The sequence below is a fragment of the Octopus bimaculoides genome, chromosome Z, assembly GCF_046866305.1.
Source record: "Octopus bimaculoides isolate indiv1 chromosome Z, ASM4686630v1, whole genome shotgun sequence".
Taxonomy (NCBI): domain Eukaryota; kingdom Metazoa; phylum Mollusca; class Cephalopoda; order Octopoda; family Octopodidae; genus Octopus; species Octopus bimaculoides.
In genome coordinates, this window is record NC_142944.1 from 13715172 (window position 1) to 13741290 (window position 26119).

Below are 26119 nucleotides of genomic sequence, written 5' to 3' on the forward strand. Positions count from 1 at the left end.
CTGGGGCAAGTATCTTCTACTATAGCCTCGGGCCAAACAAACTCTTGTGAGTGGATTTGGTAGATGGAAACTGAAAGAAGCCCGTCATATATGTGTGTGTGTGTGTGTCCGTGTGTGTAAAATTATATGTAAAGCTAAGATCCAAGGATCAAGGTGTAGGAACTTAGTAGGCTTTGAGCAGTCCATAGAAGGTATACAAAACAACGTTCAAGAACAATGGTGGTTTATGACATAAGAATTTGTAAATTTATATATGCATGTGTGTGCGTGTGTGTGCGTGTGTGTGTGTGTGTGTGTGTGTGTTTGTATGTGTGTGTGTGTGTATGTGTGTATGTGGATATACTCTTTTACTCTTACTCTTTTACTTGTTTCAGTCATTTGACTGCGGCCATGCTGGAGCACCGCCTTTAGTCGAGCAAATCGACCCCAGGACTTATTCTTTGTAAGCCTAGCACTTATTCTATCGTTTCTTTTGCTGAACCACTAAGTTACGGGGACATAAACACACCACCATCGGTTGTCAAGCGATGTTGGGGGGACAAACACAGACACACAAACACGTACACACACACACACACATATATATACATATATATCACGGGCTTCTTTCAGTTTCCGTCTACCAAATCCACTTACAAGGCTTTGGTTGGCCTGAAGCTATAGAAGACACTTGCCCAAGGTGCTATGCAGTGGGAATGAACCTGGATCCATGTTGTTGGTAAGCAAGCTACTTACCACACAGCCACTCCTGCTTATACATATACATATATCATCATCATCATCATCATCATCATCGTTGATGATGATGATGATATATATATACATGTATATATATACATGTATATGCATATATATTATATGAGTGTATAGTTCAAGTTTTAATGTCTTTGACCATTCACCTGCTCAGTGTAAGGAATTTAAAGTAAAGCTATTAAAGAGAAATTATTTATTCATTCTTTGAATTTTAATGGTTTATATATGTATGTATACTTACCTTGAAATTACCAGAATTCTTTATCGTGGAATTTCAGCATGTCGCTAACAAAGTGATAAGAGTTCCAAGCATGTGAGGAATTAGACCTTGTGTCTAATTCCTCACATGCATGGAATTTGTCTGTCTGTGTGTTTGTGCGTGGGTAATTGTACCAGTTCATGTGTGGTTATCATGAAAATGTATGTTTGTAAATATGTGTGTATGGATGTGTGCGTGCGTGATTATTTAGTAAATATTTGTATTTAAGAGAATATGCTCGTACCCATAAAAATTTGTGTACATATTTCTTTAGTGTGGAGGCGCAATGGCCCAGTGGTTAGGGCAGCGGACTCGCGGTCATAGAATCGCGGTTTCGATTCCCAGACCGGGCGTTGTGAGTGTTTATTGAGCGAAAGCACCTGAAGCTCCATGAGGCTCCGGCAGGGGATGGTGGCGAACCCTGCTGTACTCTTCCACCACAACTTTCCCTTACTCTTTCTCCCTGTTTCTGTTGTGCCTGTAATTCAAAGGGTCAGCCTTGTCTCACACTGTGTCACGCTGAATATCCGCGAGAACTACATTAAGGGTACACGTGTCTGTGGAGTGCTCAGCCACTTGCACGTTAATTTCACGAGCAGGCTGTTCTGTTGATCGAATCAACTGGAACCCTTGACATCGTAAGCGACAGAGTGCCAACAACAACAACAATTTCTTTAGTACACATGTGTGCACTTGTCTTTTGTGTGTGTGTGTGTGTGTGTGTGCATGTGCATGCATGCACATGCACAAATATAGGATGACTAAAATGTAGAATCTTTGGAATCTTTTACTTGTTTCAGTCATTGGACTGTGTCATGTTCGGGCCCTGCCTTGAAGAGGGTAGTGAAACAAATTGACCCCAGGAGGACTTTTTTTGAAAGTCTGGTATTTATCCTATTACTCTCTTTTACCAAACTACTAAGTTACAGGGACGTGAACATACTAACAAGGATTATCAAGTGCTGGAAAGAAACAAGTGTTAATATAAAAGTGTGCGAGCACACACACACACACACACACACACACACACACACACACACACACACTCACACACACACTCACACACACACATACACCTCACACACACTCACACATATAAATACATCAATGCCAGCAACTCCAGCCCAACTGGCTCTTGTGCCGGTAGCACATAAAAAGCACCATTCGAACGTGGCCGATACCAGTGCCGCCTGATTGGCTCCCATGCCGGTGGCACATAAAAAGCACCCACTACACTTTCGGAGTGGTTTGGTATTATGAAGGGCATCAAGCTGTAGAAACATTGCCAGATCAGATTGGAGCCTGGTGCAGCCCCTGGCTTGCCAGTCCCCAGTCAAATCATCCAACTCATGCTAGCATGGAAAACGGACATTAAACGATGAGGACGATGATGATGATGATGATGATGATGATGATGATGATACACATACGATGGGCTTCTTTCAGTTTCCATGTACTAAATCAACGCACAAAGCTATAGTAGAATACACATATCAAAGATGTTGTATGGTGGGACATACAGTTATGAAGCAAACTTCTTACCACACTTGTTTTACAAATGTTCGTTACACTGCAAATTCATTGAGCTTTAAGGATATGAATCAGGTTCTTTGTCCTTTATTTGTGGGAAAACCCGTCGTTTCCAGGTTTTAATATATATATATATCTATTGTGAAATAGCCCCACCTATAATAATAGGTAAAGAACAAAAAATATGAATCTATAACCAGGATACAGGAACTGTAAGTGTTGCCTGCAGTTCCCAGAGATTTTTTTCTTTGTCCATAATTTAAGACACTACATTCACATCTGCTCATCAGCTGAGCTCTCCTGTAGTGTTCTAGTTCCCTGCCGAACAAAAAAATACCGGGACAATCCTTTCAAAGTGTGTGTGTACACACACACACACACACACACACATATATATATAATTGTGTGGGGGGGGTGTGAGTGTATCAACATTATCATCTTTCTCTATGCTGACATGAGTAGGACAGTTCAAAAACAACAGATGTGTCAGATACACACACACACACACATACACATATATATGCACATACATATATATATACATACATATATATATATATATACTCTCTTTTACTTGTTTCAGTCATTTGACTGCGGCCATGCTGGAGCACCGCCTTTTAGGCGAGAAAATCGATCCCAGGACTTATTCTTTGTAAGCCTAGTACTTATTCTATCAGTCTCTTTTGCCGAACCGCTAAGTGACGGGGACATAAACACACCAGCATCGGTTGTCAAGCAATGCTAGGGGGACAAACACAAACACACAAACATACACACACACATATATATATACATACATACGACAGGCTTCTTTCAGTTTCCGTCTACCAAATCCACTCACAAGGCTTTGGTCGGCCCGAGGCTATAGTTGAAGACACACCAAATTAAATAAATGACAATGGAACAAGAATTATGAAATGAACTTCATAAGCCTACAACTGTTTCTTCTCTATGATGCAGCAATGAACTCATAGCTGAGTTCTCATGTATCATTTTATAGCTTAATCAGAACTTTAAAAAATTATGCATATGTATATGAGTGTGTCCATGCACTACCATAGCTAGGGGAAGAGAGGCTGTAGTGGTGGTCCACCGCGGTGGCACTTTTCATCCTGTTGTAGGCTATAGCTGTAGGCAATATATGTTTTTTGTGGGGTCTGGGGGGGGGGGGCAGAAAACAGAAGGGCCACCTCAGGCAGCACACACTCTAGCTACACTAGTGTGTCCATGTATATGTTTGTAAGTCTACATGGGAGGAAAAAATTCTCACATGAAACCAATGAAGCTTTAGTGTCTGGTTATTTTGCCTACTTTTGCTCGTTGCCAAGTTAATGGCTTACAACATCATTTAGAGAAGTGCTCTGCAACCCTTTTTTCACTTGAGGTACACTTATATTCTTTTCAAAATTTGGCTGCACACCCGAACTAAAAATATAACTAAAAGTATACTCTTTTACTCTTTTACTTGTTTCAGTCATTTGACTGCGGCCATGCTGGAGCACCACCTTTAGTCAAGTAAATCGACTCCAGGACTTATTCTTCGTAAGCCTAGTACTTATTCTATCGGACTCCTTTGCCGAACTGCTAAGTTACGGGGACGTAAACACACCACCATCGGTTGTCAAGTGATGTTGGGGGGACAAACACAGACACACAAACACACACACACACACAAATATACATATATATATATATATATATATATATATATATATATATATATATATACATATATACAACAGGCTTCTTTCAGTTTCCGTCTACCAAATCCACTCACAAGGCTTTGGTTGGCCCGAGGCTATAGTAGAAGACACTTGCCCAAGGTGCCACGCAGTGGGACTGAACCCGGAACCATGTGGTTGGTAAGCAAGCTACTTACCACACACCCACTCCTGTGACTATGTATAGGGAAAGAAATTATATTCAGGTTACACTGTGGCACACCTAACACCATCTTGTAGCACACTAGTGTGTCGCAGCATACTGGTTGTGGAGCACTGATTTAGAGAATTGTACAGAAGCCATACAAGCATTTGTCACCATAAAGAAAATTTGTTGTGTAGGTACTTTTTTGTACCTATCTTCTCCCCTCCCCCCAGCACAAGTGGAAGTAGTTTAGGCTGCATCTGGGAGCCACAAACAGATATTGGACTTCCCATTTCATTGTGCAAATGGAGTGTCACAGGTATGTTTCTTTGTTTCTTTACTAACAAGGGCACAAAAATTGCTGTATTGTTTAGAACAACCTTAGTTGGAGTGCTGTCAGTGTTTTGGAAGTGGTGTCTTGGTTTCACCATACTGCGATGTGTCTTCATTGTAATGGGAGACTACGGTGAGGGAGGTGTCACACCAGTAATCTTAGGGCAAGGGTTGGTCATTCTTGGTAAATAATCAACAGTCATCACACACACACACATACACACACACACGGAGGTTCATTCACATCTATTTACTATATAGCTCCTAGCACGTGGTTAAGCACATAATTTCTAATTCATTATATTCTTTCATAGGCGCAGGAGTGGCTGTGTGGTAAGTAGCTTGCATGGGTCTTTGGGCAAGTGTCTTCTACTATAGCCTTGTGAGTGGATTTGGTAGATGGAAACTGAAAGAAGCCCGTTGTATATATGTATATACATATATGTATGTATGTGTATATGTTTGTGTTTGTTCTCCTAACATTACTTGACAACCGATGGCGGTGTGTTATATATATACATATATATGAGTTAGAGGTTAGACAACCATCTAAGGGATAATAAATATCCAATATACTACTGGAAGGATACTTATTTATATCCAAATGCTTACTGTTGCAATTGAATAATAGGTACAAGTGAAGGTAAACAAAAGTTCATCCAGAATTTATGTGTGTGTGTGTGTGTGTGTGTGTGTGTGTGTGTTTGTCCCCTACCATCACTCGACAACCGATGTTGGTGTGTTTACATCCCCGTAACTTAGCAGTTCGGCAAAAGAGACTGATAGAATAAGTACTAGGCTTCCAAAGAATAAGTTCTTTGTTGACTAAAGGCGGTGCTCCAGCATGGTTAGTCAAAATGACTGAAACAAGTAAAAGAGTAAATAGTAATGTATTCTGAAGATATTTTTCACTATCTTTATGCGAGAGTTATTTTTTTCGTCATTGAATGTCTGTGTATATATATGTATATGTGCATGTTTTTGTTATGTATGTATGTGAACATATGCATATACATAAATATGTCTGTATGCATGCTTGTTTTCATGCATTTTCTTACTGGAGTGCATCACAGCTTACATTTTTTTCTTCTATAATGAAGCCCCAAGCAAGAAGAGAAACCACTTAGTGTAAGGGAATATGAAGAAAGAGAAATTAAAATGAGAGGATGAATCTGCTTTATACTTGAAAGAGCTGAGGTCATAAGAAGGAAGAAAAGAAGGAAGAAAAGAAAGAAGTGAAAGACAGTTCCAAAGTCTGGCAATTCAAGAGGAAAAAAGCTATGACTGTAGAAAGGTTTCCTGATTCATGGAAGCACAACAGCATTTGGATGGAGATGCTGTGAGTTTCAAGTCAGGCAAGATGGCACAAAATGATCTGGAGCTAGGAGAGCACTTCTTGTGGCAATAACAATAGAAAAGACTAAGTCTGGCGATGTCACACTGATGTGAGAAGGGTTGCAGAGTTGAAGTAATAGAGGGGTCAATCCAATTAGGGATTTACTTCTGAACTTTATCAAGGAGATCCAAGTGACAAGATGGTGCACCTGCCCAAATATTACAACAGTATTTCATACAAGAATGAATTGTGGACTTGAAAATGTATCTAGGTTGTCAAGATATTCGAAGCTTTTGAAAGAATGTAAGAATAATTATAGCATTTGAATGCGAATGGTGTTATGAAACATAATTAAATCAAAATTTTTAATTACCTGGTAAGGACTAAGTGGCAAAGGAGACTTCTTTGCAACTACTGACTGGCGTTTCTGAAATTTGTCAATAAAAAATATAATTATTTAAAATACATTTAGAACAATTAAATGGGGAATGTGTAAATAAATAAATAAAAATACAGCATTTTTCAAACATTTGTTAAATAAATGCAAGAGTATAAGATATATTTTTAAGCATTTTAACCTTAGAACCAAATTATACACCGACATGAAATAAAATACCTTGAGCCAATGTGTGTATGTGTGTGTGTGTATGTGTGAGAGAGAGAACATGAAGAGAGGGGGTGGATTCTAGAAATTTTAGTTAAAGTTTCCTCAACTAAACAACTAAGATGGTTTTGAGTACTGAGAAAAGCTGAGATCATAAGGACATAAGAATGGAATATCTTTGATCATAGTTTTGCTTGATCAGAGGTGATTTAGGACTCAACAGCAACAATAACAAATAATAATAATAATAATAACTACCAAATTTCTATGAAGTCAACTATTGATCTGTCTTAATCTACCAGAGCTAACTTAGGTTCAGTTATAAAAGCTTTAAATCACTCTAAATTAAATATGTATGACATTAACTCTAAACAGAGTAACGGTATAACAACAACAACAACAACAACAACAACAACCCTTAATGAAGGACCTTTTGAGTGGGATGGGCTATTCAACCTGAAGAAAATTCTAATTGAGCCCTTCCTGCAAGATCAGGAGGAGGAGGAGGAGGAGGATCAATTACAAGTGTCCTGGTGTTCAACTGGTACTTATTTCGTTGACCCTTAACGAGTGAAAAGCAAAATCAACTTTGGCAGAATTTGAACTCGGAATGTAATGAGTCTGGGCATATTACACAATACTACATATTCCAAAGACATGGACGTGGTTGATTAGTTAAGAACTTCTTAACTTTTCTACCTTGTAGAATAAATGATAAAGTTTCCAAAAATTTAATCATTTCACTAATTAATTAGACTGTGATCATGTTGAGTCTTAGGATTCTATATATATCTAAGTGGTGTAGTCTTACAGATTTAATGTAGTGACCCAAGAAACATTTTTAATGAACCAATATAAAGAAAAGAAGGAATGAAAAACGTAAGCATTAATTATAATTATTGTCAAATTAGACAAGGGTGAAAAGTTTGGTAAGCCTGGTAAACTTAATCAGGCAAAGTAATGTACCAAGGAGAGTGAATCACGAAGTATTTGTGAGAGCTGAAATTATTTTAGCGACCCTTTAGTATTTAAACCAACCATATCCAGCTCAAATATTCTACCTTTTTTATGTTCAAACTGGCCAGGTACAGCCTCTCACACCTACCCTACAATGTTATTCTAAAAATAGACAATCACATCATCCAAATCCCAAAGCTATGAGATAATGCATGATTAATTTAAAACAATGTGAATAAGTAAGCTTTACATTTGACAGAGTAATCTGAATGCTAAAGGATTAAGCTGGCCATATCCAGCCCAAATATTCTACCTGCCTTATGTTCAAACTGACCAGATCATGCCTTTCACACATATCCTGCAATGTCATTATAAAAATAAGCAGTCACATCATTGAAATCTCAGAGTTACCAGTTAAAGTAGGATTGATTTAAAACAATGTGAATAAATAAGCAGTACATTTGACAGATTAATCTGAATGCAGAATGGTTAAAGGTGTGATAAGGGTAACTGTTGTTCAAAGAACAGATTGAGGATAAAAAATGTAATTAACCTTATAATAGAATTAGCCTTATAATAGAATTAGCCTTATAATAGAATTAGCCTTATAATAGAATTAGCCTTATAATAATATCACACTGGCTTTTGTGTTTGGAAGTCAAGCTTGGATGGATAGCAGCTTAATATACATAATTAAATATGTAGGACAGCAATATCATTTAATTAATTTATTAATAAGCTAGGATAGTTCAAAGAACACACATATGCACACAAAACATGCATATGCATACATGCACACAAATACATGCATACAAATGATTTACAAACACATATAAACATGTATATGTGCATTGAGACCGCGTATGCGTTTAGACATGTACAAAGAGAAGCATATACATTCTTAAACTTGTACACACATGCACATATACTCAAGTTATATGTATATGTGCATTCACGTATACTCATATGCACACAATCACACACAGGCACACACAGGTACACACACATGCACATACACACACATATATACATATATACATATATGTTACAGTCTATCAGATACCGGCCATGATGAATACCACAAGGTATTGAAAATACGTATTCGCCTTTTTATATATTTAATCCTTTATATTGAACACTCAATATTTGATATATTCAATAAGACATATTCCATATATTCAATAAGACATTCAATACTTCATTTCGTTGTACCATCCATTTTTAGATTATATATTATACATTCCATATTCTATATCCCACATTAATTTTACAAGAATATAAATAAAACATAAAAAACAGAGTTGGAACTCTTTTAAATAAAATAATATATTCCTCTCTACACGATCATACAAAACCCTTTTTTTGTATTTATTTTTACTCACATATATACATATACATATATATATATATATATACATATACACACACACACACACACACACACACACACACATATATATATATATATATATATATATATATATATATTTACATATATATATGTATATATATATATATATATGTATATATATATATGTATATATATATATATATATATATATATATATATATATATATATATATATATATATATATATATATATATATATATATATATATATATATATATATATATATATATATATATATATATATGCTTGTATGTATGTATATCATATTCATCACCATGATTTAAAGTCCGTTAACTATGCTGGCATGGGTTGGATGGTTTAACCAGAGTGGGTAAGGCGAGGAGCTATATATATATATATATATATATATATATGTACGTATGTATGTATGTATGTATGTACACACACACACACATGCTTATGTGCATGTTTGTATACATGTATGCACATACACCCATTATCTCATAGCTTCAACATTTCAATGATGTGATTACTTATTTTTAGAATGACATTGTAGAGTAGGTGTGAGAGGCTGGATCTGGACAGTTTGAACATAAAAGCAAGTTCAATACTTGAACTGGATACAGCCAGTTTAAATGCTAAAGGGTTAAGAGAAGAAGAAAAAAAAACCAAAAATCCAACATTTTTTTTTTCTTCTTGACAAATATTTAAACCATTCAACTTACCTCATTGCTTTCTTGATCTCCAAGGGCATGTGCAACACCAGATCCAATACTAGCAGTAGCCTTTCGACTTTTGGTATTGATCACTTTACTGCCGGCAGGGCAGGTGAACATGTGATCAGCATCACAGGGGCAGTTCTGAGACTCTTGATATTTTCGGTTGTTGTTAGCAGTATTTTCAAATTTTTCCAAACATCCATCTCTCTCTGCATAATAAATAATGGATTTCAAATGAGAAAAAAAAAGGCAAAAAATATGGAAAAAAAAAAAAATGACATGGTTAAGATAAATCTATTTTGCTGTTGTTGTTGTTGTTGTTTCTTTATTTGTTCACATGTCAGACAAAATGTTCAGTGGTATTTCTTCTGGTTTTATGTTCTGAGTTCAAATCCACTGAGGTAAACATTGCCTTGTTTCCTTTCAGAATCAATGAAATAAACTGAATACTGGGGTCATATTAATCAATTAGCCCCACCCCCTAAAGTTTCACCCCACTTGAACACCGGGGTCAATGTAATTAACTGTCCTCCTCTTCAAAATGTCAGGCCTTGTGCCTATAGTAAAAATATCATTATTTTTATTTATTTTTATCATAGGTTTTGTAGGAACTCCTGGAGTCTTGCATGCATAGCAGGCTTGCTGCCTGCAGACTACGGTACCATGTTATCTGTTCTTTTCAACTATTTAATACTTTCCTGATTATTCTGGCTGTACCAAGGAGGCAAACCTTTTGTAACAGTCCTTCTGGGCACTCTATTCCGATTTCTTTTATATTCCTCTTGATGCCTTCTGTTACTATCCCTAAGGACCCAACAGTAATTGGCACTTTCTTCACCATTATTTTCTATGGTTGGGTTATTTTGTACTTAAGATGATTGTATATATCTCTCTTTTTCGCCTTCTTTCTTGACTATTCGTGGGTCAAAGGGGCATGCAACGTTAACTACATAGCATATGTGGTGCACCTTGTCCACTACCACTAAGTCTTGTCTGTTATGCTCTAGCACCTGATCTGTTTGGATTGGAAATCCCAGAGGATTTTACTAGTCTCTAACTCCACCACTCTGTGGTTTGGGCTCATACCACATCTTGTCTCTCTCTAGCCCCCACTTATTGCACAGTTTCCAGTGTAGCCAATTTTGCTGCCTGATCATGCCACCACAAATCTAGAAGTTTTGGACAGGTCTAGAGCATTCATTCATGATATAGGCAATGGTTTCGTCCACTCCGTTACAGAAGTGGCACAGCGGAGACACTTGCTCATTGCTAAGGTTAACCCTCCAGTTCGTGGCCAAAGCTTGGTCTTGCACTGCCAGTATAGTGCTCTTGGTCTCTTTTTTCAATGTTCCTTTCTTCAGCCATTCCCACCTGATTTTTTCCAGCAATTTCTGTTGTAGCTACATGGAATTGATTGTGTAGTCTCTTCCTGCGTAATTCTTCTACATGTCCTTTTTAACTTCTTTTGTTTTTCCTTTATTCTCTGCTTTCAATACTCCCTCGTTCCTAACTGTCACTAGCAAGGTTTCCTTACTTTGGGCTAGGTATTTCATTAAGCTCTCTATTTCGATACGCATGCAGTCTTCCACACTTATCAGTCCTCTTCCTCCATTTGCTCTCTTCATGTATAGGCGATCAGTGACTGTATGTGAATGATGGGCTCCATGCATTGTTAGGAGCTTTCTCGACTTTCTGTCCATCTCCTTTAGCTCCTCTTCTGTCCACTTCAGGATTCCAGTATCATACCAAACTACTGCGACTGTGCACGAGTTTATTGCCAAAATTATGTTCCTGGCATTCAGCTATGAAGCCAATATTTTTCTCGCTCACCGCAGGTACTCTCTGTTTGTCTTTTCCTTCATGTCACTGGGTTTAATGCCATCTCCCTCAAGTATTCCCAGGTATTTATAGTTGGATTTAGGTTGAATTGCCTTCATCACTTCACTCCTTGGCAACCATATGCCTTCTGTCTGGACAAGCTTTCCTCATCTCAATACCATCGCAGCACATTTTGAGAGCCCAAACTCCATCTTAATATCATTGGAGAAAATCCATACAGACTGGACTAAGCAGTCTAGTTCTCCCTCACTTTTTATGAATAATTTCAAGTTGTCCATGAATACCTAGTGGTTCAGCTTTCCTTTACCTCTTCTCAGGTCATACCCCAACTTTGTTTTTTGTAGTATTTCACTCAAGGGGATCATTCCCAGCACAAAGATCATACTGTCCCCTTGAAAGATTCTTCTCTTGATTTTCACCTCTCCTAATATTTGATTCCCTACTGTCAATTCCGTTCTCCAACATTTCATACTGCTCCCTATAGGACTTCTCATATTTTCTGCTACTCCGTACATTTCCATTGTTCTTATTATCCATGAGTGTGGTATCCTATCCTAGGCTTTACGATAGTCAATCCATGCCATGCTTAAGTTTGTGTGTCTTCTCTTGCAGTTCTTGCTAATTAGATTATCAATTAAAAGCTGATCCTTCATTCCCAGACTCCTCTTTCAACACCCTTTCTGTTTAATAGGTAGCAGCCCACCTTTTTCTAAGTCTTTATACCAAAGCACCTGACATTAGTTTCCACATTATTATTATTACTATTATTATTGAGTGAGAGAGCAGTGCATGCCATCAAAGTGACACTGGGGCACAAATATATGAGGCCCAGTATACCCATCATGACTACCTGTCTGATAAGGGGACACCAGGCACATGCATCACAACCATATGTGCATGGCATGGCGATCTCATATCAAGATAAACAGTGTATAACCTCGCAGGTGGGGCCCAGTTAGAATTTTCTTCAGGTCGAGTAGCCCATCCCGCTCAAAAGGTCCTTGAATAAAGGTTGTTTGAGGATGTCGAACAAAATACCTATGTTCCCAAAGGTGAATTATTCAAACCCCAAAGAATTCCTCTCAGCACATGGCTATGATGCTCCCCCACTACTTCTGCTCATGATCAGAGATGCACATATCGTCAGCCACCAAGGGACATGCTCAACTGATTAAGGTCAAGCAACTGACAAACAAATCTGTGGTATTGAGCAGAATATTTGTTGCAGCCCATCTTTTTATACCAAGACAAAACAATCAGTTAAGATAAGAAGCCACGAGAACCACTGTCTGGTACTGCATCAGGGAAATTATTATTATTATTATTATTATTATTATTATTATTATTATTATTATCAAGGTGGTGAGCTGACAGAACCATTAGGACGCTGGATAAAATACTTAGCGGTATTTCATCTGCCATTACGTACTTAGTTCAAATTCTGCCGAGGTCAACTTTGCCTTTCATTCTTTCGGGGATGATTAAACAATCACCAGTTACGTACTGGGGTCAATGTAATCAGCTTAATCCCTTCCCCCAAATCTGAGGCCTTGTGCAGATTGGAGCCTAGTGCAGCCTTCTGGCTTGCCAGACCCCAGTCGAACCGTCCAACCCATGCCAACATGAAAAGCAGATATTAAATGATGATGATGATGATGATGATGTTGTGATTGTGGCATTGAAGGAGATGTTGATGATGATGATGATGATGAGGAGGAGGAGGAGGAGCAATAGTTGCAAAATTTTCCCCACTAAGAACAAAATCTATTATAATGAGAATGATGGGCTTATTATTGCTGTTGTTGTTGTTCATGTTAATGAGGAGGACAACAATGACAACAACAATGACAATGACAAGGGTGAGGAGGAGGAGGAGGAGGAGGAAGATAGTGAGGATGATGTCGAGGATGGGGTGGAGGTCAATGATGATGATGACAAGGAGAACAAGGACAAGGACAAGTAAAGGAGGAGGAGGATGAGGGCAAGGAAGAGAACAAGGATGAGAGGGAGGAGGAGGACAAGGAGGAGGACGAGGAAGATAAGGAGGACGATGACGATGACAATGACAATGACTGTGACGATGACGACATTGATGATTATGGGCATGGTGGCAGCAATACTAATGTCTTGAACAACAGTGGCAAAATAAGCAATGTTAAGCACAACAAAAACTTACTTAACAAATGAGAATTATGGCATTGTTGTTACTATTGACAATGATGATAATGATGGTGGCAGTGATGATGTTGACGACGACAACGATGACAACAATGACAATGATGATGATGTCAGTGTTAAAGACAAAGGATTCACCTGTGTATCCTTTTGGACAAGGGTTCGGTGGATTGCAGTAAGCTGGTAAATCCTTATCAGACTTTATTTCCTGTTTAGTAGTCTTCTGTTTCCCTTGCGGTGTCAAATGCTGTTCTCCAGAGCCTCCTGTAATAATGAAGAAAACAACAATATATATATATATATATATATAGATTTATGTATATATTAATATTATCTCGGTTGAAAAAACTTCAATAATGAAAATATGTTAATAATTACCAGGGTAGCAAAAATCATACAAAACTGGGATATCATACTCGATTAATAGGTAGAAATACCAAGTTAAAGTGATGTATTTTGAGTAGATATGAAGAATAATAATAAATCGACCTCCATTTATTATTATTCTTCATACATACTTATATATACATACTTATATATATATATATATATATATATATATATATATATATATATATATATATATATAGGTATGTATTTAAGTAAATATATAAGGGTAAAAATTATTAAAGATAATAACTTATACTAGTGGCCAGCATGCATAAAAATTGTCTGTAGATCATAAAATACATTTATATATATATATATATATATATATATATATATATATTTGTGTATAAATTACAAACTGAGAGGAAAACCACTTGGTGGTCTCTATGGCGTCCATGATAATTTACTCGTTTGTTTGTTTTATGTCTGTTTTTCCATGCCAGCATGGGTTGGATGAATACTTGTTATTGCTGCCTGCATTATTTTACAGCTGCATGCTCTGCTTATTACTAACCCTTACCTGTTTTGCAAATTGAGGGATTTTATCTTTATTTCCCATGTCTTCAAAAGTGCAGAGATAGAAGATGGCTTTGTTGAGAAGGAATGTCAACAAACATCACCATCTACAGCTTGCGATTTGTTGTGCTCGAGAAGACGTGTCAAGCTAAGTAAAATCGTGGCCATCCATACATATCGGCATGTCATTTATGACCATGTCCACCACTCGATCTCTAAGCCAAGAGGTCCTTGTCTTGTGGGCTCGTTAGTGCCAGTGCCACATAAAAAAAACACCACATGTCACTACCATGTATAAAGCACACATCTCTGCTTTCAAAACAATTTTAAGAATTTTGTGCATATGCACAGGTGCAGCTGTATGGTTAAGAAGTCTATTTTACAACTATGTGTTCTGCGGTTCAGTCTCTACTATTACAGCTCCTTGTGTGTGGATTTAGTAGATGTGTGTGCGTGTGTGTGTGCTTGTGCGCATCTGCATATGTGTATATATGTATGAATATATCTGTGTGTGTGTGTATGGGTATAAATGTGTGTGTATTATATATATGTATGTATATATGTACATAAATATGTATGTGTGTGCATTCTTTTATGTGTTTCAATCATTTGACTGCAGCCATGCTGGAGCACCACCTTTAGTCAAACAAATTGACCCCCCTGTATGTGTGTGTGTATATATATATACATATAATGTATATATGTATACAGTTATATATATATATATATATATATATATATATATATATATATATATATATATATATATATGTATATATGTATGTATGTATGTATGTATGTATGTATGTATGTATGTATGTATGTATGTATGTATACAGTTATGTGTGTATGTGTGTGCTTATAAAACCTTCCAAGACAGTGACCTTGCATGTCCGTAGTTCAATAACAAAAACAACAAAAAGACAGAAGATAATAAAACTCTAGCTGAGAGCAAACTGTAACACTGCATGGCACATTTCATTCAGTGTGCTACGTGATTAAGCTAGGTTGAAAATGACAACCCTGTAGGGGCTCTGAACTTGCTAAAAATACCAACCAGATTACCCTCATAACATATCTTACTGTCTTTCAAAATAAGAAAAAAAAAAGAAACATTGCATAATGTAATCCTAGATACACTGTGCTCCTTACCAAATCAAAAAGAACAGGTTGGTGACACCTGGAATGCTTTCAATCATAGGCCTGATCAACCAGGGTTGACCTGGAGGTTTATAAATAATAACAACAAAAACAGATTTACATTTGATGGATATTTGTCCTCATCTTGTTTGTTGTTAACACGTTTCGGCTGATATACCCTCCAGCCTTCATCAGATGAGGACAAATATCCGTCAAATGTAAATAATGTAAATAATGGCGCAGGAGTGATTGTGGTAAGTAGCTTGCTTACCAACCACACGGCTCCGGGTTCAGTCCTACTGTGTGGTATCTTGGGCAAGTGTCTTCTACTATAGCCTCGGGCCGACCAAAGCCTTGTGAGTGGATTTGGTAGACGAAAACTGAAAGAAGCCCGTCGTATATATGTATATGTGTGTGTGTGTGTGTGTGTGTGTGTATGTTTGTGTGTCTGTGTTTGTCCCCCTAGCATTGCATGACGACTGGTGCTGGTGTGTTTATGTCCCTGTCACTTAGCAGTTCGGCAAAAGAGACCGATAGAATAAGTACTAGGCTTACAAAGAATAAGTCCCAGGGTCGATTTGCTCGACTAAAGGCGGTGCTCCAGCATGGCCGCAGTCAAATGACTGAAACAAGTAAAAGCGTAAAAGAGTAATGTACATAATTCCTCATCTCTTAAATATAGAACTGGAACAAAAACAGAATATAAATTAAAATAAAAAAATTAGAAATCCAATTAACTTCTACCAATTAAGCAATAATTACTCATCGTTGCTCCCACCCACCCATCCACCAGCACTTCCACTAAATATAAAATACAAGATATACTATTTATTCTATTGACCTTAATTGTGGTATTCCTACTGTTTTGATTTAGAATTTATTGTTTCGCTAAATAAAAAAATAATGATAATAAATAAAGTAAATAAACAAAAATTCAGAATAAAACAAAGCAAAAAAAAATTCTTATTGTTTCTTCACAGCTGAGTGACAAATACTGGGACCAGTAATGTATATATATATATGTGAAAAGACTTAGTGAAGTGTTCCCATATAAAAATTAGTCCAAACTGGATTTGAAAACAGTTTATAGATGTTTCAACACACAAAATATAACTACACCCATTTCCTTGCTTTAAACTTTATTTTCGAGAACAAATATACCTGTTACATCGTATTATTTGAGAGTTTGTTGTCTACCCTTGCTGTGCCATTATTCACCAGCTTGCGCTGTATCTGTAACCTGCCATCCATAACTGACAAATTTCATTGCATGTGGTACAGTGTGTGCATTGGTGGTAATCATAGGGTGTGTATAGTCACAGGGTGTGTGTTGGTTGTAGTCTCAGAATGTTCTTCTTATGACAAGGGTATGCACACCAGTTACTTTGGGGCTTCACAGGTCTAGGAGCTTGATTCTGATCTACGTATGCAGTGATTTACTGTCAATAGATAAATATTAACAGGAACAGTGCAATGATTTTCACAGGGACCTCATGAGTGTAGGGACCCAATTCTAATTCACGTATGCTGTGACATGCTGTCAATAAATAAATACTATTAGGGCCCAGTGCAGTGTGTTACCTAGGGGCCTCACAGGTTTAGAAGCCCAATTCTAATCTATGTAAGTTGTGGCTTTCTGTTATATATATGACAGGCTTCTTTCAGTTTCTATCTACCAAATCCACTCACATGGCTTAGGTTGGCCTGAGGCTATAGAAGAAGACATTTGCCCAAGGTGCTACACAGTTGGACTGAAACCAGAACCATGTGGTTGGGAAGCAACTACACAGCTACACCAGTGCTTATAATGTCTATTATTCAAGTTAAAAACAAATTAAGACCCATGTTATACCATGATACAACAAAAATAATGGCTTGACAGTGTTTTTAGAGTGTCAAGCAAAATGATTTGCTGTATTTATTCTAGTTCTTTGCATTCTGAGTTCAGTTCCCACCAGGGTCCGCTTTGCATCTCATCCTTACAGGGTCAATAGAAGAAAGAAGTAGGTAAGTAATGAGGTTGATGATAGCAACTAACTGTCCCACTTCGAAATTGTTGGCCTTATACATAAATTAGAAGTCATTATAATAAATTAACTTTTCCATATATGCATACATACATATATATGTGTGTGTGTGTGTGGGGGGGGGGGGGGGGTGAGTGTGTGTGTATATATATATGTGTATATATATATATATATATATATATATATATATATATATATATATATATATATGTATGTATATATGTATATAAATTATATATGTATATATACATACATATACATATATTTATATAAATATGTATACATACATATGTATGTATGTATATGTATGAATGTATGTATGTATGTATGTATGTATGTATTTATGTATGTATGTATGAATGTATGTATGTATACATGTATGTATGAATGTATGTATGTATACATGTATGTATGTATGTACGTATGTATGTATGAATGCATGTATGTACGTATGTATGTATGAATGCATGTATGTATGTATGTATGTATGTATGTATGTATGTATGTATGTATGTTGCATGTTTTGTTTCTCTGTTTTTTTTCATTGTTCAAAAATAGTTCGTTTTCTGTTTTCGTTTCTCATTGTGTTTAAGGGTTTTTTTTATGTCCTGTACCCATATATGCCTGTATGTATACATATATATATGTAGGTATGTACATATATGTATGGATATATGCATATATTTATATATTATTTATATGTATATATGTATACATGTATGTATATATGCATGCATGTATTACGTGTGTATGTATATGTGTATGTATGAATGTATGTATGTATGTATATATGTATACATGTATCTATGTTATGTATGTGTGTATACATGTATGTATGTATGCATGCATGTATATATGTATGTATGTATGTGTGTATGTGTGTATGTATGTATGTGTATAGAAATAATACGCATAATGTATGTTGGGTATTACAGGTTGACACTGCTACTTCACAACCCTGGACTTTCACTCTGCTTATCTGTCCTGAAGCGACGAATGGCAAAGTTTACCTTGGCAGGATTTGAATTCAGAGGTTAGAGAACTGGAACAAATGCTACAAAACACTGTAACATCTAAATGACTGTCAATTCATAAGTCATACCATCCTTACCATTTTCTTCTCTGTAAATTTTCTTTGCACAAGCATCATTCAAGTGCAGCCTAGACGTTGTCTGCCATGCATAGATGCACAGGAATGACAAAAATGCTCTGCAAAGGGGAGTATAATAACTTGCTCCCATTCAACAGTGCAAAGGACTAAGAGCAAAAAATACTAAAGAAAAAATTGTTACAAAAAATAAAACAACTAAAAAAGAAGCGAACAGTACTTTGTAACTGACTGAGGTAAAATTACCAGCAAGAGAGAGAGAGAGAGAAGTAGAGATGAAGTGATTTTAATATGATTTATGTTAAAGCATTGAGACTTTTGATATTGGCAAGATATCGAATTGCTTAAAACGTTAGTAAAATGTTTTCTTTAAATCATTGTTTTCCGTTTTGTTTTGTGCTTTTCATTATTCTTACAAAATGGGAGTAGTTTGTGGAAGTGGTTTCTACCATGGCCTCTACAGTTCTAAAATAATAATCTGAATATTATTGACAACCAAACTTATCCAATGCACCTGAATTTCAACCTCTGCTTCTCTGATCCCCTATTTTCTGTCATGTTTTTTTTTCTTTTCTACTTCTTTTATTGGTTTAAGCAATTCAGCTGTGGCCTTGCTGTGATACACTCATGCTAATCCCTTTCTTAAATGTCCCATAGCCAGCTTTGCCACTCGCAAATGGGTATGCAAGAATAATCCTTTCTACTATAGGCACAAGGCTTGAAATTTGGGGGAGGGCTGAATGGATTAGATCGACCCCAGTACTCAACTGGTACTTAATTCATCAACCCTGAATGGATGTGTCGCCATTTTGGGAAGTTCGTCCACGCATGCGCAGGGACATGTCTTCCAGAAGGCATGCAGGAAGTCCCTCATGCACATGCGAGGTCATCCTATATCAAAGTGTTCCCGTCTTTTCTCAACCTCTTAGCGCTGCGCATTTGAGAAGACACGAGGTCCCTAAGAGCCGCTCCATAACTTTACTTTTGAGTCTACACTAACTGAGGTTGAAGAATGATTTAATCAACCAGCATCGACACCGTCTTCACACCAACCATAAAGGGCGTCCTGGCAATTCCGTCACTCGAGATGTAGGCTGAGTATCTCATAATAAATATTTGTTATGCTGTTATTCAATTTATCCAGCGTTTTCGTTTTTATTGAAGAGAATTGATTTGTATGGGATAGGGTTACCCAATGATGGTGGCCCTATCACCGACAGATGAAAGGCAAAGTCGACCTCGACGGAATTTGAACTCAGAACGTAGCTGCAGATGAAATACTGCTAAGCATTTCGCCTGGCATGCTAACAATTCTGCCAGCTTGCTGCCCTAATAATAATAATAATGAATATGTAATAATAATGGTTATCTCTCAAGTCTGCAAGAGACAATTCCACAATTTCTTGCTGAACAATTAATCCAGATGATTTGTTTACAGTCATCAAATGTTTACCTGAAATCCATTCTGTTACAAACATTCTCGTCAGGTAAAAAAGTACTTTTATAATTAAGCTGCATCTCCCCCTAACCATTCCATACAAATCTGATGGCTCTTTTTAAAATTCTTTCAAGCATTTATCTTGCAATCTAGAACATCTCACACCTCTCTCTTATCCTCATGCGGTAGAACATTAACAAATCTACTTTCTGCCCTTCCCCTTACTGTGTAAACCTGCTACCAAGCTTCCCTTCTGGTTACTTGATATAATTCTCTGTTACCACCATTTTACTAGTCTTTATAAGTTTGTCCTTTTGTTTTCATAGCATTGTCTGTTTCATTGTTCCACCATCATGTCGTCTTGTATTAACTTCTAGAAATGAATGTTTTCTGCAATAGCCTCAGACCGACCGAAGCCTTGTCATTGAATTTGGGAGACAGAAGTTCCCGTCGTGTGCGTAAGTGCTTGTGCCTCCTAACAGAGAGGGAAACAAAATGAATGTGATTTCCATCATCAGCATGCAAAACTACATCAGTGTACAAAATTTGAAAAAAAAAAAAACCCACAAAAAGTGAAAATTTGAAATAATTCAAGTCATTGGAAGAATTTTAACAAGAACCAAGATCCAATATGACTTAATAATTGAGGATGGAGTTACAAAGCCCATTGACTAATTGTGGCTAATTAATGAAACTAGTAGTAGTAGTGGTGGTGGTGGTGGTGGTGGTGGTGGTGGTGGTGGCGGCGGTGGTGGTTGTGGCGGTGGTGGCGGTGGCGGTCGTGGTGGCGGTCGTGGTCGTGGTTTTAGCAGTATGGTGGTAGTAATATTTGTAGTAGTAATAGTAATAGTGGTAGTAGTAGCAACAGCAGTAGTTATTATTGTCGTTGTTATTGTGTTTTGTTGATATTTAAAAAAGGAAAAAAAAAATGAATTAACTAACAAGACCGAAACGTATTCGTAAGTCTCACTAATTGGCATTAAAGACCAAATTAATCTTAGTCTGAATTGTCTGCATAGTACAATTATTCTTTGTTACCTGATCTTTCTCAAATCACACCCTGCTGCGTTATGTATATGTGCGTGCGTGTTAGTGACCTAACAAGTGTATATCTTTACATAATGACTACATTTAATCAAAATAAAATCTCCGTCAAATCACGCACACACCGCATAGTCATTAAAAAAAAAAAAAAAAAAAAGAGGAGAAGGGCAGTTAAGATCAGGTAGTTCTACATTGTCCCAGACGTGGTTGTGTGGTAAGAAGTTTGCTTCCCAAACGCATGGTTCCGGGTTCAGTCCCACTGTGGGATATTTTGGGTGTCTTCTAATATATATCTGAGTTGATTAACTTCAAGCAATTATTTATAATATAACATATTATGCCGTATGTAAACGAAAAAAAATTTTTTGGAAGCGCTGAAATGTATGGTAGAACAAGTAGAAAGATGAATTTTATTCAACGCATAGATACTGAACAGTATAGATATAAAGGATAAAATCCTTTTTTTTCTTTTTAAAAGCTGGCTGCCGAAAAATTTTTCTGCTTTTATAAAGAAAAATGGATTTTATCCTTTATATCTATACTGTTCAGTATCTATGCGTTGAATAAAATTTATATTTCTACTTGTTATAACATATTATATTATAAATAGCCAGCAGAAATTATTAATAAAATATAGTTGTTTTGCGTTATTTTCCTGTTTACATCACCAAAGTTAAATAAGTGCGTGTGTGAGTGTTTCCACCGTACGACATCTGGTGTTGGTTTGTTTATGATCCCTTAATCAAACGGTTCGCCAAAGAGACCGACAAAAAAAAACAGGTTTACAAAGAAAAAAATAGAGATTGATTCTTTCAACTAAAAATAAACTCTTCAAGTCAGTGCCCCCAGTTTGGTTGCAGTTTAATATCTGAAACAAATAGAAGATTCCCACAACTAAACAAAGAGAATGGTTTGCTCGACATCCAGAATTTAAAACAAGTCTTTTGTTTTTTCAGAATATTACTAAAAGCAAACACACACACACGCATGCACAAAAGAAAATTACCTCCCTTCCTCATTTCAAGGGAAGTAATCACTTTATTTCAACGCTGCTTATAGATTATGTACCTTTGACTTACGCAATAAGATTTTTTTTATTTTTACTCTTTTACTCGTTTCAGTCATTTGACTGTGGCCATGCTGAAGCACCGCCTTTAGTCGAGCAAATCGACCCCGGGACTTATTCTTTGTAAGCCTAGTACTTATTCTATCGGTCACTTTTGCCGAACCGCTAAGTTACAGGGACATAAACACACCAGCATCAGTTGTCAAACGATGTTGGGGGACAATCACAGACACACAAACATATACACACACACACACACACACACACACATATATATATATATATATATATATATATATATATATATATATATATACGACGGGCTTCTTTCAGTTTCCGTCTACCAAATCCACTCACAAGGCTTTGGTCGGCCCGAGGCTATAGTAGAAGACACTTGCCCAAGGTGCCACGCAGTGGGAATGAACCCGGAACCATGTGGCTGGTAAGCAAGCTACTTACCACACAGCCACTACTTAATTAAATTTATTTATCTGAAATGCTGGGAACATTTTAAAGAAAATGTACATATACAGTCACACCTCAACTTGGTCAGTAACTGATTCCAAGACAACTCGAAAAACGACATGCATAACACAAAACGAAAAAAGAACAAGACTTTTTAAAAAATTTATCAGCTTATATCTGTTTTAATAAAATGATTTGTGCATATTTTCCCATGTGCATTCTTAGATTTTTCCTCCTACAATATTATTTATTTGGTGTTTCTTTAATTTTTATTCTTTTAAATATCTTTGTTGTTGCTGCTGCTGTTAATTAACCCCAGGTCAACTCTAACTGGGCAGTTATGCCCATCAAGATTTCTTCCTACGTACAGGAAACCCAGAATGACTTTATTCAACGAATCCTTTTCTAAGATGGTTGGTGGGTTCGATTTGTATGAGATTTACTTGCTGTTTCTAGCAGGTGATACATGAGTGATACATAAAAGCCCCCTTGGATGTCCTGTTAATTAGCCCTAGATCAACACTAATGAAGCAGACCTTGAAAGGCACTCCATTCGTGACCATTTCATCTTATTAAAAGCTACCTAATAATTCATAATTTTAAGGCTTATTCACTGTAATAAAACCATCAGAATAATTCCATTTACATATCGGATGCTTTAAAGCAATATAAATCTAGTCCAATATTTAACTGTTACTTTATTTCATCGACCCTGGAAGCATGAAAGATGAAGTTCATTATAATCAACATCATCATCATTGTTTAACGTCTGCTTTCCATGCTAGCATGGGTTGGACGATTTGACTGAGGACTGGTGAAACCAGATGGCTACACCAGGCTTCAATCTGATCTGGCAGAGTTTCTACAGCTGGATGCCTTTCCTAACACCAACCACTCTGAGAGTGTAGTGGGTGCTTTTACATGCCACTGGCACGAGGGCCAGTCAGGCAGTATTGGCAACGGCCACGCTCAAATGGTAGAAACCCATCATCTGTGTGTGTGTGTGTGTATCTGTGTGTGTGTGTGTGTGTGTGTGCGTGTATGCATGCATGCATGTGTGTGTGTGTGATAATATATATTTGCATGTGTATATATTAACACCCCTACAACTTAGTGATCCAGCAAAGGAGAGACTGACAGAATAAGTACTGGGGTCAATTCATTCACCAAAACTCCTCAAGGTGGTGCCCCAGCATGGCTGCAGTCCAATGACTGTAACAAGTAAAAGACAAAACATAGAAGATATTATATTCTTACCTGAAATGAACTGATAACCCCAAAGGGTATTTTCAGGAAGGTATTCTTCATCCCGCTGGTTGGTTGCACCAAGGAAATCACGGTAACTTAAATCTAAATTCGAGTCTGACGGAGAATTTAACCAGTTCTTCCTGCTGGCTGAACGGTCGTCATCAATATATGAAGCCGGGTTCTCCTCCATATCCCTGAATTCTGCTAGACGCATAATTCTGTCCAATACTGCATTGTATGTGGAATGTGCAGGGGCACATGCCCACAGGCTAATCACCAAGAGAGATGTTATCAATTTTAGATGCATTGTTTCCAATTTCTGGATAACACAAAAAAAAAAGGAGAGAAAGAAAAAAAAAAGCACAATTATTTCAGTATATTGATATTTAACGTACAAATACATATATTGATGTGAGGTGCGTATATGAAATAGAGAGAGAAGGGGGAGAAGAGGAGAGAGAGAGAGAGAGAATATGAGAATGTATGTGAGAGAAGGCTTGATTAAGACCCATAGAGGCCCTAAGCATTTGAAAGATTTTGGTGCTCCCCCCACCGCCCCATTGCTAACCACTACACAAATCTTTTTTCTCTCCTTGTTTCTTCCTGTGTTCGTTTCTGTGGAAGAGCTTAGGCTCGAAACATTAAAGACTTTCTCAATTCCCGAGCGTTATACTAATACATCTGTTTGTTTTCTACACCACCTGTCTTCATGTGTGTTTTTTTGTGAATTCTCTCTCTCTCTCTCTCTGTATATATATATATATATATATATAGAGAGAGAGAGAGAGAGAGAGAGAGAGATAGAGAGATAGATAGATAGATAGATAGATAGGTTTCTTTATTAGCCACACAGGGCTCAACACAGAGGGGACAAAATACAAATGTAGAGTTTTTCTTTTCGAGGGGGTCGAAATCAAAGCAGAAAAAAAAAAACAAAAGTGGGGACAACGATGAAAAGAAAAAAAAAAAAAAAAAAAAAAAAAAAAAAAAAAAAAAAAAACATCGCAAAACGTTTGGGGTATTTACAAAAAATACGAAATAATACAAAAAATTCCCAATAAATGGGGAGGTTATCCGTGGAAAGAAAAACCTACGAAAAGACCACGGTAACCTCGGTCTTTAGCGTCACAGTTTGTTAAATAAAATTTCTCTGTTTACAAAATTTTAAAACGTTTTATAGAATCATGGTCAAGGTGGCTTCGTCATTTATACGTGCCATTCTTGCTACATGTATCCATCTTTTTTCGAAACATTTGCTAGACAACACTTGCCTCTCTACTCTCACCTTCCTTTTCAAGTGATACTTGAAAAAGTTGATGAGAGATTGACCAGAGAGGAAAGTATTTGTCTCTAATCCTTTCAGACGCGTCCACCAGATGCATTCTTTGGCCATAGCCACAAGTACGATAAATACAGCTCTTCCTTCCCGTTTAAAGGAAGGAGGCGTGACGATATTGACGATAGACTCGGTTGATAAACCGACTCGTCCCACACGCGACAGCAGTCGTTCGACATAAGCCCACAGCTCCGAAATGGTTGGACACTGCACGAGTGCGTGCAGAACGGTTTCATCGCTCTGACCGCATCTCGGGCAGGTCGGCCCCACATTTCGCGAGCCGTGTCTATAGAGCTTATCCCGAACGGGTAGCGCCTCTCGGTAACACTGCCAGGCCAGGGATCTCTGGAAGTTGTCCATAGGTCCCGGCCCGAAAGTCGTCCTGAACAGGCGGGTCAGGTATTCCTCGTCGACGCCCAGGTTCGCCCCGAGATCGTCGTCGTACCTGCCCTCCACTAATCCCCTATAGAATGACTTCGTTGTGATGCAGCCGCTCAAGGTCGACCCGGGACGGCAAAGTTGTTGCAGAGCAACGCGACACTCACGGTGCCATTCGCCATTCCTCGGCCTCTTTTTGATCCACGACTGCAGCTCGGT

At 37.2% G+C, this 26119-nt stretch overlaps 1 protein-coding gene across 2 annotated transcripts in view; it reads right to left on the reverse strand.

Annotated features, from left to right (window-relative positions):
- Positions 1-26119, reverse strand: part of LOC106880967 (neuroendocrine protein 7B2) — a 50827-nt gene that overhangs the window by 7285 nt on the left and 17423 nt on the right. For both annotated transcript variants that reach the window (XR_016244829.1, XM_089365503.1), the window contains exons 2-5: positions 24196-24505; positions 13883-14008; positions 9737-9939; positions 6451-6504 (exon numbers count right to left, since the gene is read on the reverse strand). Coding sequence is in view for 1 of the 2 variants with exons in the window: in XM_089365503.1 (XP_089221629.1) it covers positions 6451-6504; positions 9737-9939; positions 13883-14008; positions 24196-24493 (681 nt within the window). In the remaining variant the exon portion in view is untranslated. The remainder of the gene's footprint in view (positions 1-6450; positions 6505-9736; positions 9940-13882; positions 14009-24195; positions 24506-26119) is intronic.